At 46.1% G+C, this 20,359-nt stretch overlaps 1 protein-coding gene across 1 annotated transcript; it reads left to right on the forward strand.

The window, feature by feature from the left end:
- Positions 1–2,829: 2,829 nt before the first annotated feature.
- Positions 2,830–17,682, forward strand: LOC149332828 (uncharacterized). The gene is made up of 7 exons (XM_089557564.1): positions 2,830–2,980; positions 3,419–3,523; positions 9,359–9,427; positions 10,013–10,231; positions 12,415–12,594; positions 13,319–13,495; positions 17,456–17,682. Exons 1-7 carry the CDS (start codon positions 2,869–2,871, stop codon positions 17,680–17,682), a joined length of 1,089 nt encoding a protein of 362 aa, XP_089413690.1. The 5' UTR covers positions 2,830–2,868.
- The last annotated feature ends 2,677 nt before the right edge of the window (positions 17,683–20,359 follow it).

Below are 20,359 nucleotides of genomic sequence, written 5' to 3' on the forward strand. Positions count from 1 at the left end.
AAAAGGGAGAGTGCGCTAGCACTAGGTAGTTCACCAGTTAAAAAGCCGTTAGGTGCCCTGGTGAAGAAGAAAAACTGGTTTCGCGGCAGCTGCAGCCACATAGCATGAAATCCATGCACGCCAGCTGCAGCCAAGTGGAAGAGAAGAAATTGCGTCACGCCAGCTGCTGCCTACATTGTCTGTAAAGCAGCCAGTAAGTAACCAACGCGACGGGTTTAGCATACTGAGCTCGCGAAACTACATCGCATCTAGTTTACCGAAGTGAATCGGCGGCTAATTTTTCTCGTTCCATCCACGTCGCCTAATCCTTCGTTCTTGCCTTTCCCTATAAAGTACAGAAAAAAATTGAAATTTTAAGCGTAGCGGAGGAAGAAGACGTGGCTCACGAGCGGGTACTCCATTCATAAAAAATAGGAACCCAGCAGACCTCGCTAATTTTAAAAAGTACAGAAATTTCGTGACACGCTTTCTTCGAAATACAAAACAGGCTTATTTTAACAGCTTACTTGGCAGGGCAAATAATCGCACCAATGAGCTATGGCGCGCTCTAAATACCATCATGAACCGCAATAAACCGAGAAATGACGATATTCAAGTAACACAAAACGGAAAAACTCTCGAGGGCTTTCAACTCGCAGACGCATTTAACTCCTATTTTGTTAACTTAGTAAAAAGTGGTCATGATGAACGTGTGACGAGCTACTTGCGTAATCGTAACGAACATACCGCTTTTTTTTATCCAACATCTGAGAATGAAATACGTTCGGTCTTTACATCACTAAGCAATAGCAACACAAGAGATATTGATGGTCTTAGAATTACACCCATCAAGTTTGTCTTAGACTACATTTTGCCTGTGCTCAATCACATATACAACTTATGTTTGTCATCAGGTGTATTTCCCGATAGCATGAAACGTGCTAAAGTGACTGTTATTTATAAATCAGGCGATAAAAATGCATTTTCAAACTATCGCCCCATATCTGTCCTTCCCGTTCTCTCAAAACCGCTTGAGAAGTTAGTATTGCTGAGGCTGGACTCATTCTGCAATAAGCATTCATTAATTTCCCCTTTCCAGTTTGGCTTCCGAAAAGGTATGTCCACAGAGTTAGCCTTATTAACACAAAAAGAAATCATCCTTAATTCATTTTTGGATAAGAAATTAATAATGGGCATTTTCATAGATTTCACAAAAGCATTCGACAGTTTAAATCACCAAACGCTGATAGCAAAATTAGAATTTTATGGGTTTCGAGGCATTGCCTTGGAATTTCTCAAATCATATCTTTCAAACCGAAAACAGTGCGTTGCTATAAATAACAATTTTTCTTCTCTTATGAACTTGAATGCAGGCGTTCCTCAGGGCAGCATATTGGGGCCACAGCTTTTTAACTTGTATATAAATGATATAGGGAATATAGCCGAGGAATCACAACTTATTGTTTATGCCGATGACACAAGTATTTTTGTTCAATCAGATAATCCCAGTGATTTGTGCAATAACGTAAATTTGACACTACAAAACCTATACGAATGGAGCAATAGAAATTCCCTGCAGATCAACAGTGCAAAAACCAAAGCTGTCCTGTTTACACCCTATCAAAAGCCAATTATCTACAACTTTAACATTCATATCGGCAATAATCCTATTGAAGTGGTTTCAGAAGCAAAGACACTTGGTGTGACATTTCATCAGCACTTATCATGGAACTCACACGTGCAGCATATATTAACCAATCTTGCCAAAATATCAGGAGTACTCTGGAGGCTTCGTTATATTTTACCACTGAAATTTAAGCTATTAATATATAACGCGTTGTTCTATGCTCAACTAAATTACTGCGGACTTGTATGGGGCACAACATCAAAAGAAAACATAAATAAGATTTTTTCTCTGCAGAAGAAAGCCCTTCGTCACGTAGTCAACATTCCAAGTGAAAGCCCATTACATAATACCTATTATGAATACAAAATTATACCTTTTCCAACATTATATGACTTTAACCTGTCGATGAGATATAAACATAGCTTAAAAACTAATAACAATGCATTTTTGTCTTTATGTAGTTTAAAAAGCCTTCCTGACAGGGGGTATGTATTTCGGAATAAAGGAACATGGCACGTGCCATTCACCAGGCTAACACACGGGCTAGATAGCGTTGAAAATCGCCTTCCGAGATTATTGAACAAATTATTAATGATGGAAATCGACCTGCAAACAGCCACTAAATGTAATATAAAACTTCATTTCATCAACCAGTTTCATGGCGTTTAACAGTGTCAACCATCTTCATAACCAAAAACAGAGCTTTTGTAACACGTCATTTCATCCCAGAGTACTGTAGTTGTGTCCATTTGTCTTTACTATTTCTTTTCCCTTATATTCAGGCGAGTTTGTTTATTAACATTGTCATTTTTCAGGTCTGCTATCACGCGAGTGTTTGTTGCATTTTGTTGTATTTTTTATATTGTAAAAGACTGCATTTGTAACATTACTCATTTCCTGCGCGAAAATTGCATGTGCTGTAAATTGTTCTCTTTTAAACACTCAACATTTCATCCATAACTGCTGCACAAACTGCCATGTAAAGGGGGTGGGGACCCAGTCAAGCTTGCCTCAGAGCAGCTTTTTGTCCCCACTCCCTGCATTTTTATTTGTACTAAAAATGCAAAATAAAGATTTGATTTGATTTGATTTGATTTGTTGAAGGTAGCCATACTCGGGGATTGGCCAGGGTCTGGACGAAAGACCAGATCAGAGCCTTACCGGCACGTCTTCCACGACACGAGAAGGACACGGGAAGTTTTAAGCGTAGCCGAGGAAGAAGAAGCGATTCACGAGCGGTGCTTGAACGTCGGTGTGCAGCCATGGCTGAGACGACCGACACGACGGACGAAGTGAGCGACAGCACCACGACGCTGAGGCACACCAGCACCACCTTTTCCACTCGGGAGAGCTCCGTCGTGGATGTCAGCGAAGGTGAGCGTACATGGTGGTCAAGAGGAGCTGGCGAGTAGGCAGGACGGGGCTAGGCCTAACTATTCTGGAGCAGTACTGTCTTTCCAGCGATCGTTACGACTTCTAGAAGCAATTACTGATAGGTTGAAGGCGTTCTACGAGCACGTGGAAATTTTCTGACGGCGTAAATATGGATGCGTTTTCAAAGAGGAAAAATGCGTTGTGAGGATTGTCTTTTCCTAGCCCTTGAAGCTTCCTTCAAATCTGACGAAACGCCAGTTTGGCGCCGTTCACTTTATTAAGGTCGAGAGATATCTTGATGACACATCAAAAAGTACAGGAAGCTGTGAGCAGGCACGATTAGCTTTGCTCGAGACTGGATGAGCAGCGCTGGTTCCTATTCCTTCGTTCATGTAGCTTGGTCGCCGTGACCTTCACTTAAGCGCCGCCACTGCGCAGGTGATGATGGCACGCGGTTCCTGGGCTGTATGTTCCCCGGCGTCTTCTACGTGTTCCTCGGCGTGCTCGTGGTCGGCCTGGTAATCTTCGAGTACAAGACGGCCGGTGAGCGACCCTATATCTGGTGGCTTCCCCCTCGTCGCTTGAATACCATTCGTTTGTCATAGGGAGTCGCCTTCGATCCTCTAGCCTACCAGACATATATATATAGGTACGCTAAAGAGGCGACGTGCGCTGCGATATGGAGCACTGGTTTAAGACTGGGATATTGCAAAGATTTCTTTGTAATTTCATTCTTTCTGCTTTTCCTTTGCGTTCGGAGAGCCTAGAAGATGGAATATTTAGTAGCACATTATCGGACAAGAGAGGCGGGATGGAAGGTTCAGTATATGATACAACGTTTTTCTACTAGAGCACTTTTCTACTACAGACCATTCCTCTTGCCGAAATGTTGCTGAGTTGCATGAGGCCGCTGTCACGCCCGTTGTTCGAGTTTATACAGTCATTGGCTCAAGCGGCACCGTGCCTTCACTGCTTGGAAATTTCGACCCCAGGTGGTCGAAATTTCCGGAGCCCTCCACTACGGCGTCTCTCATAGCCTTAGTCGCTTTGGGACGTCAAACCCCAATAAACCAAACCAATATATATATATATATATATATGTATATATATATATATATATATATATATATATATATATATATATAATAAGTTGGGGAAGTCACATTGAAAAACTTAACAGATTTATTCAACGTTTCGACCAGGGACTGGTCTTTTTCAAGAGTGATCATACAGTCCACGGATGCATCTTCTTATAGCAGTGAACATGGCACACAGAGGGCTTGAAAAGAAAAAATATCAGCAAATAAAGAAAGATAAAAAATTAAAGATGAGAAAAAAACACAGGGAAAAGAGGAAGGAAACCCAAACGCCAAGATGGTCCAGCAAAGGCGCCGCTTGAAACAGGTGAAAGAGGGAGGCGGCCTGGGCGGGCACGCGACTAGTTCGGAAGAGGGAAAAAACGTGGGGGTGGTTAACAAAAGAAGGTAAGTGCCTGCCAATTGTGTGCGTCAGTATGGCTTCTAGCCGCGTCTGTGTGGCCCCGCGCGACTTTAGGAGATAGCACGAGCACGCACAGGTTGCGGCTGCGCTTAAGTGTCTGCGCTTAAGTGTCCGTGTGGTTCGCATATGGTGACCACATGGAAAGGTTCCTCGCTTGCAGGAGTGGAAAAAAAACGAATAAAAGAATAAATAAATACAGAAAATGGCACTGCGATGGCCAAAAGAAACTAAAAAAAAAAAAAAAAAAAAAAAAAAACACACACACACGCAGAGGTGACATGAATGCACAGAATACACAGAATACACACAAAATTGTGTCACTGTTGTAGCATTTTTCAGGAGGAGATATGTGGGGAAATGTATATAAGCCCAAAAATGAAGTTAAAGACAGCGGCAGAGTGTTAGAAAGTGTGCCAAAAAGACAAATTTCATCCCAGGGAACACTGCTTAGACTTAACACAACAATATTAGAATAAATACAAATACCAAGCGAAATAATAGAGGCGCACAAAAATACAGTTCAAGAGTAGAAAAATGTCCTAAGAAACAAAGTTTACCCAAACGCAGTGATCAGCAACAACCAAACGATAATAATGCGATGAATACACATGAGAGACGAGCGTCACAAAATTCGTGCTTAACCACAACAAGAATAATGTCAGTACCTCGACCAGAATGGAAAGTGTTCGATACAGAACAAATCGTTACGCAACTGTCATCGTAATGGATTTCACACACAATATTTTGGATGCAAAATAGTTCACAAGGAAAAGAAAAAAGAAACAAAACATTGCAGGAAGATTTAGCCGGAAAGGCAGGAAAGTTTGCCAGGGCTCTCATTAATACCAGCAGACAAGGTGTTAAATTTAAATATTAGATATGATTCACACGCTTCCCTGTCGTGATGTGTCTGGAAGCCAGATTGCAATATGGTGGCCTTGAACCTTCCAAATGGATGGCCTTTTGTCGTTACGTGTTTTGAAAGCGGCAGATCTGGCAGAGATCGTATATGTGCTCTGTGGTTATTTATTCTCAATCGGAAAGGAGTTTCAGTTTGCCCAATATACTGAGCACGGCACATACCGCACTCGAGAAGGTAGACCACGTTGCTGGTGTCACAGTTGAAATCTCCTCGAATTTTGAATGAGAAAGACGATGCTGTGCTGTGAGCTTCTGTGACCTTATTTATCATTGGACAGAGTTTGCAGCGCGGTTTATTGCAAGGTGTGCACCCTGAGACTACACCGTTGTCTAGTTTCGAGGAGGTTACGGCATCTTTGATATTTTTTGCCCTCCGATATACGACACGGGGGGCTTCGGGAAGCAAGCGCTTCATTTTGTCGCTCTGAAGGAGAATGTTGTGATGCTTTCTGAGAATAGGATTAACATTCGGTGCTGATGGAGAGTACGTTAATATCAGATTAGTTGGGTAGTTCGTCTGCGCAGTCTTGGTGCTATTTAGCATTGTACGGCGATCATGTGCTGCAGCTTTTTCCAAGGCATCGTCAATGATAGACCTCGGGTAGCGCTGTCGGACTAAATCCTTGCGGAGTATCTCACAGTTAGAAGCGAAGTCCTCTTCACGCGAGCAGATACGCTTAAATCTCAGAGCCTGGCTATATGGTATTCCTTTCTTGCAATGTTTAACGTGGCTACTTTCAAAGTGCAAGTACTGGTGCCTGTCCGTTGGCTTCCTGAACACGGAGGTGACAAGCTTGTTTTGCGAGATCTGAAGTTTGACGTCCAGAAAGCTGATCGTAGATGTCGAGTAGGTGTGGGAAAATGAGATGCTTCTGTGAGCATTATTAAAGTTAGCAATGAATTTCAGTAGCTCTTCTTCACCATGGCACCATATAAGAAATATGTCATCTATAAACCTCCTATAAAAAAGGGGTCTGAAGAGACAGCTCTCCAGGTATTCAGTTTCCAGAATGCCCATAAATATATTGGCATAATTAGGACCTACTCTTGTGCCCATTGATGTGCCACTTATTTCCAGTTTTGTCGACAGCTTAATCAGAGACATACCACCAACTTTTCCTTCGTTTGTGAAAGACACAACTCATTTTCTTTCTGACATAATTGATATGTTCATTCCAGAAAACAGCATACTCGTTACCCTCGATGTCGTGTCCCTATACACCAACATACCCCATTCGGATGGGATCAGGGCAGTCGCTAATGCTTACAGAGGTTCCAAAGTGGAAAGACCAGTGGATGGCACGACCCTTGAAACACTTCTGCATCTGGTGCTGGAAATGAATAACTTTGAATTTGATGGCGACCACTATGTGCAAATAAGTGGCACATCAATGGGCACAAGAGTAGGTCCTAATTATGCCAATATATTTATGGGCATTCTGGAAACTGAATACCTGGAGAGCTGTCTCTTCAGACCCCTTTTTTATAGGAGGTTTATAGATGACATATTTCTTATATGGTGCCATGGTGAAGAAGAGCTACTGAAATTCATTGCTAACTTTAATAATGCTCACAGAAGCATCTCATTTTCCCACACCTACTCGACATCTACGATCAGCTTTCTGGACGTCAAACTTCAGATCTCGCAAAACAAGCTTGTCACCTCCGTGTTCAGGAAGCCAACGGACAGGCACCAGTACTTGCACTTTGAAAGTAGCCACGTTAAACATTGCAAGAAAGGAATACCATATAGCCAGGCTCTGAGATTTAAGCGTATCTGCTCGCGTGAAGAGGACTTCGCTTCTAACTGTGAGATACTCCGCAAGGATTTAGTCCGACAGCGCTACCCGAGGTCTATCATTGACGATGCCTTGGAAAAAGCTGCAGCACATGATCGCCGTACAATGCTAAATAGCACCAAGACTGCGCAGACGAACTACCCAACTAATCTGATATTAACGTACTCTCCATCAGCACCGAATGTTAATCCTATTCTCAGAAAGCATCACAACATTCTCCTTCAGAGCGACAAAATGAAGCGCTTGCTTCCCGAAGCCCCCCGTGTCGTATATCGGAGGGCAAAAAATATCAAAGATGCCGTAACCTCCTCGAAACTAGACAACGGTGTAGTCTCAGGGTGCACACCTTGCAATAAACCGCGCTGCAAACTCTGTCCAATGATAAATAAGGTCACAGAAGCTCACAGCACAGCATCGTCTTTCTCATTCAAAATTCGAGGAGATTTCAACTGTGACACCAGCAACGTGGTCTACCTTCTCGAGTGCGGTATGTGCCGTGCTCAGTATATTGGGCAAACTGAAACTCCTTTCCGATTGAGAATAAATAACCACAGAGCACATATACGATCTCTGCCAGATCTGCCGCTTTCAAAACACGTAACGACAAAAGGCCATCCATTTGGAAGGTTCAAGGCCACCATATTGCAATCTGGCTTCCAGACACATCACGACAGGGAAGCGTGTGAATCATATCTAATATTTAAATTTAACACCTTGTCTGCTGGTATTAATGAGAGCCCTGGCAAACTTTCCTGCCTTTCCGGCTAAATCTTCCTGCAATGTTTTGTTTCTTTTTTCTTTTCCTTGTGAACTATTTTGCATCCAAAATATTGTGTGTGAAATCCATTACGATGACAGTTGCGTAACGATTTGTTCTGTATCGAACACTTTCCATTCTGGTCGAGGTACTGACATTATTCTTGTTGTGGTTAAGCACGAATTTTGTGACGCTCGTCTCTCATGTGTATTCATCGCATTATTATCGTTTGGTTGTTGCTGATCACTGCGTTTGGGTAAACTTTGTTTCTTAGGACATTTTTCTACTCTTGAACTGTATTTTTGTGCGCCTCTATTATTTCGCTTGGTATTTGTATTTATTCTAATATTGTTGTGTTAAGTCTAAGCAGTGTTCCCTGGGATGAAATTTGTCTTTTTGGCACACTTTCTAACACTCTGCCGCTGTCTTTAACTTCATTTTTGGGCTTATATACATTTCCCCACATATCTCCTCCTGAAAAATGCTACAACAGTGACACAATTTTGTGTGTATTCTGTGTATTCTGTGCATTCATGTCACCTCTGCGTGTGTGTGTGTTTTTTTTTTTTTTTTAGTTTCTTTTGGCCATCGCAGTGCCATTTTCTGTATTTATTTATTCTTTTATTCGTTTTTTTTCCACTCCTGCAAGCGAGGAACCTTTCCATGTGGTCACCATATGCGAACCACACGGACACTTAAGCGCAGACACTTAAGCGCAGCCGCAACCTGTGCGTGCTCGTGCTATCTCCTAAAGTCGCGCGGGGCCACACAGACGCGGCTAGAAGCCATACTGACGCACACAATTGGCAGGCACTTACCTTCTTTTGTTAACCACCCCCACGTTTTTTCCCTCTTCCGAACTAGTCGCGTGCCCGCCCAGGCCGCCTCCCTCTTTCACCTGTTTCAAGCGGCGCCTTTGCTGGACCATCTTGGCGTTTGGGTTTCCTTCCTCTTTTCCCTGTGTTTTTTTCTCATCTTTAATTTTTTATCTTTCTTTATTTGCTGATATTTTTTCTTTTCAAGCCCTCTGTGTGCCATGTTCACTGCTATAAGAAGATGCATCCGTGGACTGTATGATCACTCTTGAAAAAGACCAGTCCCTGGTCGAAACGTTGAATAAATCTGTTAAGTTTTTCAATGTGACTTCCCCAACTTATTATATATTTAGTCAGTTGCCTTGAAGATTTTCTTATTCCTTATATATATATATATATATATATATATATATATATATATATATATATATATATATATATATATATATATATATGATGTCGTGTGGTCTCAGTATGGGTCAGCATGGGCAAAAGGATCCGCTGATAGGACGCATTAACACTATCGCTTCATACCCTTAAAGGCGGAGCTTAAGTGCCCCAACTGTTCGTTTTAATTTCTTTGCAGGTGTGCGCCAAGTGATCTTCGTGCCTGCAGAGATCACGCCCGAAGTGGTAGCTCCTGCAGTTCTGCGTAGTACGCCTGCCTTGTTTCTTCCTTTAATATTTTTCTTCGCAGTTGGCTTTGGTCGTGGAAGAATGCTCACTATCCTGCAGTATGTTCTTGTTACAGCCTACTCTTCAGCGGATTTGCTTGTACTTTCGCTGAGCCACTGTTCTATCAACTGATCCAACAGGAATCGCTGCACCGCCGTTATGTGCGAGTGAATCGGCCGGAAGGAAATTATGAGAAGTTGTATCTGCGAAACACATCTGGCGCGGGTCATCCTAATGTCAGCTCAGAATGCATGTTGTTTTACTTGCATGTTGTTTTTATGTTGCCTTTATACACAGGACACGATTTGTAGCGGTGTAACACACTCACGAGGTGTGTACAAATGCCTGGATATGAACACAAAATTCTATCACGAACTACTCAAAAGAAAAGTTATGATCTCTGTACTCGTGCACTGACTCCAGAGAAACTCATCCAGCAGTTATACTAGGGTGGTTCACCTAAGATATTCTGCAATTTTTTAAAGTAGGTTTCAAAATTTTTTAGTTATTTGAGGAAGGCTGCCGAAACTATTTCTGCCACACACACGCAATGGCCCTTCACCAGGCGGCCCCAGCGTCGAGTCGGCTGCGACGAGGGCTGGAAGCACCCATTCGGTTCCCAGCGCGAGGAAGACGCGCGCCCGCGGTAACCACAAAGCCGTCACCGATGCCAACGCCAGTACTGCCTCGAACAAGAGCCTGAGGAGGCGTTTCCTGTGGCCCTTCGGCGACGCCGTAACGTCCACCCTCGGGACCACCACCACGCCCAAGTGGCGGCCACCCGGTAAGTAGTGCCCCGTTGATGCGTCCCTCGTTAATTAATGTGGGCACTTTTTCCGGGGGCCAAACATTTTCCCCGTACCCTCGTTAATACTGAAACTTCACTTGCTATCAGTGGACAGTGTGAAAGTGCACAGAGCTGATTGGGGGCTTTGTGTATAGGTCGCGATGACACGCTTGACACAAGCGGCACTTGAGCTTTGGTGGCGGAGTGGTAGCGTCTCCGCTTCAAAGGCCTAAGTTCTTCGTTCCATTCCCAGCCTCGACGCAGTTTCCTTTTTTTTAGAGCGCAGCTCTTTGGCGTCCGTTCCTGGGTTTCGCGTCGTCGTCGGCGTTGTCGTCGGCCTCGTAACCAGCTCCGCCCCCCTTTCATCCCCCCAGCGCTAGCAGCGACCGACTGATACCGCTGGATGCCGCTGACGCCGCTAGAGAGTCAAGATAACGTGACTGCATAGAACACCGTCGCCGCCATGCAGAAAGAGGAGGAAAGGGTCCCCCCCCCCCCCCCCGTTCTTGTGTGGCGGATAGGGTGCTCTTCAGTTGCCGACGCGCCGGTTATTTCACGTAGGCCCCGGCACGTCGACGAATACGTGACCACCTTCCCACGGCTAGACCTGGTTCTTAGCGCTGCGGAAGCGAGGGTATCATATTGTTTGTGTCGGCATCGGCGGCGTTGTCCCTGAAACCAACTCCGCAGCTGGGGTTGACTCACTATCGGCGTCAGCGGCATCAGTCAGTCGCTGCTATCTCTTCCCTCCTCCCTTTATCGTGTTGTCCGCTTGCTGCGCGCGCTTCTGCCCCCATCGTTTGCCGCTGGGTGTACACGCCGCCCCCCTCCCCCCTCTTCCTGCGAAAAATAAAAAAAAATTCTGTGATAGCGCATACATGTGTTGCTCGATTTCTTTGCCTCAATCTATCGAAAAGGTGAAACAGCTTATTTGCTGCGCTCAAATTTCGCATTAGGAAGTAACGTAATCGTCGGTAATTTTTATCCCGGCCGCGGCGGTTGAATTTCTTCGGAGGAGAAATTCTAGAGGCTCGTGTACTGTGCGATGTCAGTGCACGTTAAAGAACCCCAGGTGGTCGAAATTTCCGGAGCCCTCCACTACGGCGTCTCTCATAGCCTTGTCGCTTTGGGACGTTAGACCCCATAAACAATAAACAACAACCACAACAATAAACTTAAGCTCCGCCTTAAGGGTATGACGTACGTGATAGAGCTAATAGGTTAATAATATCCATAAATGCGGAATTAGTCATTATCCACTTTACAGTCATAGATCCCTGGGAGTCCTCATACCCCTCCTGGCGCAGTGGTGCAGCGGTTAAGGGATGCATCACTGCCCTGTGATGGCAGTTGCTACTACCGGTGGGACTTAATTGTGCGGCCCAGGCTGCTCTTTTCGAGCAACGTCTTGAGATCAATCCCTAATTTAAATGCCGCATGAACGGTCCGGTGGGCAGGCTGTGATTACGCCACAAGGTCACGTGACGTAGATGGGCCACCTAGGCTGCTTCTGCAGGGATTTTTGATGAGGGATGAGGGATATGGCTATGGCTGCAGCGCAAGACCCACATGCGAGGCTTTTGTGTGACACGTCTTATGCGAGCTGTTTTGGTCCAGAGAGTAGAAAACCTCTGAATAGTGAAAGCTGCTGTAGCACCACTTTGGACATGTAATACGTATTTGTTGTTGCGCGGACGTACTGTACATCGGACAAGCTGTTTCAAGAACTGAGTTTTCCGCCGCGAAAAAAATTGATGAGGGCTTAGCTTTGGTTAAGCCTAGTGGGTTGCGAAAGCGAGCGCAGCGCCTCTAACGGAAGGAACGCGGCGTGCCGCGTCTAAAGAAAGAACGCAGTGCGCCGTGTCTACAGGTCACGCGTGGCTACCGGCCGCCGCTGCGCGACGATGGGCTTGGTAGCCCATCCCACACCCCTGTATGACGTCACGCTATGACGTCACTAGGCATGACATGACGTCAAAGGTCATTCTAAATGTCACGCGTGGCTACCGGCCGCCGCTGCGCGACGACTCAACTTAGTAGCCCATCTCTCCCCTGGTATGACGTCAGAGATCATTCTAAATGTGAAACGTGGCTACTGGCTGCCGCTATGCGAAAGGCCGTTCATGAGCGTAGTATTGCTTTCGCAATAAAAGCACAAATGCGCCTCGCCGTACTTGCAGCATCGTGCTTCAAGGTGAGCGTGTCTCCGTGCGACTACGAGTCGTTCCGGGAGCGGGCCTTCTACGTGACCGAGTCCTCGTACGGCGGCTTCTTCTGCGCCGAGTGGGTGCAGCACACGCACTGCCCCGTCAACCGGGACCGCTTTAGCGTCTACAGCCACTGCGACGCCCAGTGCAAAGGTAATTAATGGACACTGCGCATCATTCCACTCCATTGTTCAAAACTGGCGTGGGCACCAACGTCGCCACAAGGAATCTTTTTCTGCAAGGCGCGCCGTCTTCTCAACACTCAACGACTTACGTTGAACAGCTGCTTGGCCTGCGATTGATTGATTGATTCAAAACATCTTTATTTGCTCAATATTCTCAGAACATGTGTGTGGGCCGCCTAGTCCGGTAGCCCACTGGCTGTTGCTGCTGCGCTGGCCCTCCCCACCAGCCAGTACTGACGGTCAGGATCTTCGCTGAGCAGAATAGCCTCCCACTGCTCCCCCGAGGGGTTGGGAACGGGGTCAACTAAGGGATTAAATTGGCATGCCCACAACATGTGGTAGAGGTTAGCTACCTCTCCACAGTGTGGGCACTACGGAGAGTATAGTGTAGGGTACCACTGGTGTAACTTAGCTGGTGGTGGGTATGTGTAGGTTTGTAGTCTCCTAAGGGTGTTCTCTTCTAACTTAGGGATTTATTTGGTGTTGGGGGCCTGCGAGGACTTGAGTTTCTGTTCTCGCGAGCTGAGAGATTTATGAACGGCATAATGGCACTGAGAGAAACCCACTCTTTATTTGCATGGCAACCTTCAAAGCGTCCATCAGACGATGCAAGACGTGATGTACCAAGATGATCTGTACATCTAGGAAGAAATGTGGGGAAGTGTTTCAGAAACAGCGTTCATGATGCGCAGGTCCCTCGGGACGCCAGTGCGACTCGCCCACGTTCCGGCTGTGCACTACGGAGGACAAGGTGTATCAGTTCTACTACAGCGAGGGCCAATGCCAATCGCTGGACGTCGATGAGCCGGGCTGCCTGGTTGGCAGCAACCGTTTCGAGGACAGGGACTCCTGCAATCAGGCCTGCGGCGGTGAGTCACGCAACCGCCAATGAAATGATGTTGGCTTTCTCAGCGTGTAATGCCGCAACAGAGCGTACTGGTCTGCTGGCCTTCCAATTGAATTAGTGATACACTTCCTTTCTAGAGGTCCGTGTACTGTGCGATGTCAGTGCACGTTAAAGAACCCCAGGTGGTCGAAATTTCCGGAGCCCTCCACTACGGTGTCCCTCATAGCCTGATGCGCTTTGGGACGTTAAACCTCCCAAAACAAACAAACAAACAAACAAACAAACAAACAAACAAACAAACAAACAAACAAAAAACAAACAAACAAACAAACAAACAAACAAACAAACAAACAAACAAACCTTTCACACACTCTCCACACGTGCCAAAGGTGGTGATTTAGAGCCCTGCGCTGTTATGTGGACCTAATCAGAGTGTACTAGACTGGCAACGTCGATAGCTTGAGGTAACGTGATTGCAATCAATAGTATGATTTCGGCTTTTATCGTTAAACTAGCCCTCCTTCCATAAAGTCCATAGGCCTGCATAAAGTCAGCAATAAAATTCCAACAAGGAAGGGTGTCAGGCAAGGAGACACGATCTCGCCAATGCTCTTCACCGCCTGTTCACAGGAGGTACTCCGAGGCCTGAATTGTGAACAGTTGGGGTAAGAGATAAGCGTTAAGTAATCTGCGATTCGGTTATGCATTGCCTTGCTAAGTCAGTCAGGAGATGAACTGTAGAGCACAATAAATGAGTTAGACAAGCAGAGCGGAATGGTGGGTGCAAAAATTAACATGCAGAAAACCAAAGTAATGGTCGACAGTCTAGCAAGGGAACAGCAGTTCGCAATTGGTAGCGAGGTGCTGGGAGTGGTGAGGGAATACCTCTACTTAGGGTGTCCGGTGATCCGGATAACGAGAGGGAAATAACTAAGAATAAGAATAAGAATGCGCTGGAGCGCATATGGCAGGCTCTCTAGACCAGGAATGGCATTTTAGCAATATCCCTAAAGAGAAAACTATACAACAGCTTTCTATCTTACCGGTACTCACCTGTGGGGCAGAAACGTGGAAAATAAGGGTCCAGCTTAAGTTAAGGACAGCGCAGCGAGCTACGAAAAAAATGATCGGTGTAACGTTATGAGTCCGAAAGAGGCCGGAGTTGGTGAGGAAACAAACGAGGGTTAATGATATCGTAGTCAAAATCAAGACGAAGAAATGGGCTTTGGTAGGGCATGTAATGCGAAGGCACGATAACCGCTGGTCTTAAGGGTAACGGAGTGGATTCCAAGAGAAGGAAAGCGTGGCAGGGGGTGGCATGGGCGGATGAGATAAAGAAGTTTGGGGGGGGGGGGGGGGGGGTACAGTAGCCGCTCGTGGCAAATGAGAGGGTTCATTAGAGAAACATGAGAGAAGCCCTTGCCCTGCAGTGGGCGTAGTCAGCCTGCTGTTGCTGCTGATGAACTCTTCTTGGAGGCATTCCTGCCGTGTTTTTAAGATCAGGGCGTTGCAAAGTGCAAAACTGTCATGTCTAAACACTTTTCCAAGTTTGCTTAAAACAGTGAGCTGTTAATGTTCTGCCCCCTTGAATGCAAACTTTCCCGGCAGAAGGCTCTGCTTACACCTTAAGCACTCTCAACCTTCAGTTCTGAGCCTGCTTAGTTTTAGAGCAAGATCTTTGTTTGGCACCTTCTGCTCTCTAAAGGAGCTTTGGGTCATCATCGTCATTAGCCTACGGCCACTGAACGACGGACTATGCCGTATCCCCCGACGGTTTTTCACTCATCCCTCATTCCAACTAACCCTATCCTGTGCCAGCTGCGGCCACCTAATCTTCACAAACTTCCTAATCTCGTCCGCCTACATAACTTTATGCCGCCCCCTGCTACGCTTGCCTTCTCTTGGTATCCAGTCCGTTAACGACAATCGGTTATCTTGCGTTCGCATTTTGCGTTCGCCTTTCTAATTGCCTCGAGCTAATTCATGGCCCTTCATAATTTTGTAGCCTTGCTTGACAGTAATGTTCCATTCGGGGAATTTCCCCTTTTTCGAGAAATTTGGGGGCAGAATTTGGCGACAGGGGGACCTTCGTTGGTTTTCGGGAAAACTTAAGAATCAAACTTTTTCCACTTCTTTTTGCTGTGTAATGGATGGCTGTTTCAAACCGCTATAGAGAAAAAGGAGCTGGAACAGGGATTTTCTGGTCTATTTTTGGGAATTTACGATTACCGCATGAAACGTCATTGCGCCTGCACAGCATTCCCTGTGATAAATGGTAGTGGGAGGAGAAGGAAGATTAGTTTAATAGTGTATAACCTCTACACACTTCCAGGTGGGGATATCGTTGTAAAAGCATGATTCTATGCACAGGGTAACGCCTTCAAGAGCGATAACCGAATACGGGACACCGTCTGGTGCGGCCGGCGTCGGATTAGTTTGTATTAACCGAAAGCTTCCCCTACAAAAATGTTTTAGACAGTCTATAGAGTGTCTATAGACTTCTGTCTATAAAGTCTATGGACTGTCTAGAGACAAAAGTCTATAAGCAATACAAATGCCATAGACAGTGTATAGACAATCTATAGATTTATGGCCATACACTTCTAGTAGGCTTTTGTCTATAGACAGTCTATAGGCTATGAATAGACAAAAAGGAATATCTATAGGAAGTCAATAGAGTCAATAAGAAGTCTATAGACTCTCTATAGACCATTTTTATAAGGGTTGCTCATTCCTCTCCTTCGATGGCCCCGTTTTGTCCATCTCTATTAGCCCGTTGGGTTCGTGTGGACCCTGTGTGCGGTGAGGACCTTGAACCACCGTCCACATGGGCAGTGAACACTCTCACAACGCCCGTCGCATTACCGTATTTACTCTCATATAGGCCGATCTTTTTTTTTCAGAAATGTTGCCCATAATTAGCTCGACCTATATTCGTGACGCAGGTCTTCATCATCATCATGCGGGTGCACACAGTGAATTGCTGTGTGTACCCGCATGCTTTCGCTCATTTCTGTGGTCTTATCGTGGTAGACAGCTTAAGAAACAGTATATTTTGGCGTTCTGGGCAGGAGCGGTGATAGTAAAACACGGGAGGTTTTGGAGGCGTACCACATAAGAAAAAGAGGAAAAAGTTGTGTCAGCGATACATCTGTGAACCTTTTTAAAGCTGAGATTTAATATCTTGAACGGTTCTGTTGATTGCACATCAGGTGTTTTTCTGCGCGTGCCTAGGTTTCTGTATATTTGCTCGCTTTTCAGAGATTAATGTGAGATGAAGTGCATGCTTGTCCTACGTCGTATGTGCATGTTTTTCAAAAGATATGAGTGGACTTATGCTCAAATAGTTTTTTTTATTTCTCGGCGAGCCCAATTTTTTGGGGTCGACCTATATTCGTGGTCGACCTATATGCGAGTAAAAAATTCAGGGGGCACTTTGACTCTCTAAAAGTGCTGCAAGGCGAAAGCGTTTCCTGGTGCACTGTTCTTTTTTATTTTTCATATTGTGTTTTTTTTTATTTGTGCTCCTTTCCTTATTTTATTGTTTTTTTATTTTTATTTTGATATCTTATTCTTATTTTGTTTATTTTTGCTTATTTTCTTATTTTTATTTTTCTTTTCCCTGACTTTATTCCTTTTATTTTATTTATGAAACCCATGCATTCACTAGATGCGCCTTTATTCATGCTCCAACCTTGAGCCTTCGTGGCGGAGTGGTAGCGTCTCCGCTTTAAATGCCAAAGGCCCTGGTTCGATTCCCACCCTCGGCGCAGTTTCTTTTTAAGCAGTGACGCCTGAAGGCTTACAAATCTGTCGACACGGTTGCCGACGCGTCTGTCGACATGGCTGCCGACGCGTCTGCTAACGACAGTATGAGGCATTAAAGGCTGTCGCCTTAATATGGTAATGGCCGCCTGTACACCCGCGATTTGCATCCGCCGCGTGCTCAGTGCGTGAGGCCACACTCTGATCTCTGCCGCAGACCAGGACACTCTGGACAGCCGCTGCCGCGACGAGTGGGAGGTGGCCACGTGCGCGTTCGACCACCTGCGCTACCTGTACTACTACAACCCGGAGTCGCGCGTCTGCGAGATGTACAACTTCTGCGCCCGCAGCGCCTTCCGCACCGTGCACGACTGCGAGCGGGCATGCCTGCAACAGCGGCCGGCCGACGCCCCGCCGCGCCACCAAGAAGGCCGGCGTCACTGACGTCTTCCAGACGTGTATACGTTTCCATGCGGGCACTTACCGCACATATGTCTTTCTCGCATAAATCCCCGATTTGTACTTTTTGCCTCTGGATCATCTGGGTCACAGATTAACGCTTGCCATTGTATACAAAATTAGTTTGGTGTTCTATTTTTCTAGAGGCCCGTGTACTGTGCGATGTCAGTGCACGTTAAAGAACCCCAGGTGGTCGAAATTTCCGCAGCCCTTCACTACGGCGTCTCTCATAGCCCGAGTCGCTTTGGGACGTTAAACATCATCAACCAAACCAAACCTATTTTTCTTTTCTTTTGTTCATGATGGGGAGATGGCGCGGTGGGGAGCATGAGGAACGGAAAGGGAACGGCACGTGTTCCTTCTGTGCTATCTTTTCATCATGAACGTTATCTAGCTCGCCCAACTTTCGGCTTTGCTTTTCTTGTGTATTGGTTTTGATGTTTGTAGTGCCGGTTTCGCACTTGTTTATTATTGCCTGTGCCCTTTGTATGCAAACCTGGATATGTTTACAGAATCCGCGTTTTCTTACAACTTTGGATCATTTGAGACTGATGTACAGGACGGTAAAATTTTGCCTTTTAAAGAATTGTTTACATTGTTTCCCTGCTACTGGCCGAAGTATTATGCCTGAGTTTTGTTCGTTGCTGCAAAAATTTGTACAATGGGCCAAGGCCTCGTCAGGTTCTTAGCCTTTAGCCTTGGCCTCCTCTTAGACACTGTCTGAGGAACAAATAAAGAAAAATTCTCGAAATGGCCCAGAGGGAATTAACAGGGGCGCTATCGTCAGTGGGGGTTCGTAAACGAAGGGTACAGCCTTTGTCAAAAGTTTGGAGCCCAGGGTGTTTGCTTCTGAGCCACACTGTGTGGTTCGTAATGCAACTACAGTGCTCCAAATTTGCTGAAGGTAAGATTTCTGGTCCTGCCTCCTCCAATGGGTATAGGGCTGCCACGAATGCTTCAGGAGTCCCACTACAAGGCTTAGAAGCAGACCCCCTGGGCTCTAAACTTTTGACAAAGACTGTACCTGTTGAAAAAGCCTCGGGGCTTCTGTATAGTCTTACGAAAAGGAAGCACAAGTCTTAAATGAACTCTAAAGTGGAATACTGTACTAAGTCAAGCAGCATTGGTAGGCTAGCGCCGCGTGTTACAGAAAACGGGGCTCCAATCAGCCGCCAGAAAATTGCTTAAAAGCACGCGCAAAGACCACGTGGCGTCACCACTTGCGGATTCCTGCAGCTGTGCCTGGCCACGATTGGTCCATCGCTTTCCCGTCCAGCGCTATTTCGACGGCAGTGGGCAAGTACCACCAGAGAACCGACCAGGTCTTATTGGCAGCGCGCTTGTTGAATCTTTTTTTTTTCTTTGAAGCGTGATGTGCGAGAGACTGGTATGCAGATGAGCAAACACGTCCCAATATGCTGCCTCTCCCGCAATTCATCATCATCAGCCCGACTACACCCACTGCAAGGCAAAAGCCTCCCCCATGTCTCTCCAATTAACCCTGTACTTTGCCAGTTGCGGCGACCGTATCCCCGCAAACTTCTTAATCTCATCCGCCCACCTAACTTTCTGCCGCACCCGGCTTCGCTTGCCTTCTCTTGGAATGCACTCCGTTACCCTTAAGGACCAGCTGTTATTTTGCCTTCGTATTACATGCCCCGCCCAAACCGATTTCATCCACTTCCGAGAAATAAGATGCCCGTTTTGATTCCCATAGTAGCAGCACTCCACCCCAGTGAAGGACAGTCTCTTTTTTACTGCGAAAACATTACTAGTCTCATTACGAGAAAAGCCGGCGGCATGTGTTTGTGTGTGTGTACTCACACATATTACAGAAAATCCCAGCGAAGGCAAGAAAAAAGTGTGACGTCATCAAGCAGCCGTATGACGCCCACAGGAAGCCGAGCACCGCCGCTTCAGTCAAATGTCGTTCGTCTATATACGCTCGCCACTGGCTGAGCTCAACGTGGCGCAATTTTTTCCGACATCCGTACCGCAACTTCGGCACAAAAACCGTTGGCCGTACAGCCTTTCGTGGAGTTGCCATACGATTTCTCGTCGCATGTAGGTTGCATGTGCTAGTAAAGTTGGAGGCTAGCTTGCGGCAAAGATTCGAACCGACGACATAAGCACTTTCAATTGTATGCCTTTCCAGACTTGCAACCGTGGGGAAAAAACAAAAGAAATCGCGGGGGAGCGTGACGTCAAGTGCCTTCGCAAGCCAAGTGCGCTTGCTCCACCCCGTTTTTCGCTCGCCGAGTCAGTCCGTAATGTTTTGGTGCTGGTATGTTTTAATGCGCGCGTATGAGCGGCCCATGGCGCGGGCGTCTATAGAAAGGAGGTTGATCTACAGTCACTCTGCCGCGCTAGTCCGCGCATGCGCAGTGGGGATAGATGTCACCGCACTCTCACGCGGCGCGATCACGGGGGAATGTTGAATTATTGCGAATAACCTCAGGTTGCTTTCTTAAACACACTACAAAATGCACTCGGACGGGGAATATACACTTAAAAGCGTTCGCACCTTCAGGATCTGTCCAATTTGCTTTCGCACATTACTCGAGAAGAATTTGTGAGACGCTGGCTCATGGAACGGACCGACGCTGCAATTCTTTTAGTGCGACAACGCTATACTTCACGAAATCAGAACGGCTCAACGGTT

The sequence above is a fragment of the Amblyomma mixtum genome, chromosome 8, assembly GCF_055824585.1.
Source record: "Amblyomma mixtum isolate Tamu chromosome 8, ASM5582458v1, whole genome shotgun sequence".
Taxonomy (NCBI): Eukaryota; Metazoa; Arthropoda; class Arachnida; order Ixodida; family Ixodidae; genus Amblyomma; species Amblyomma mixtum.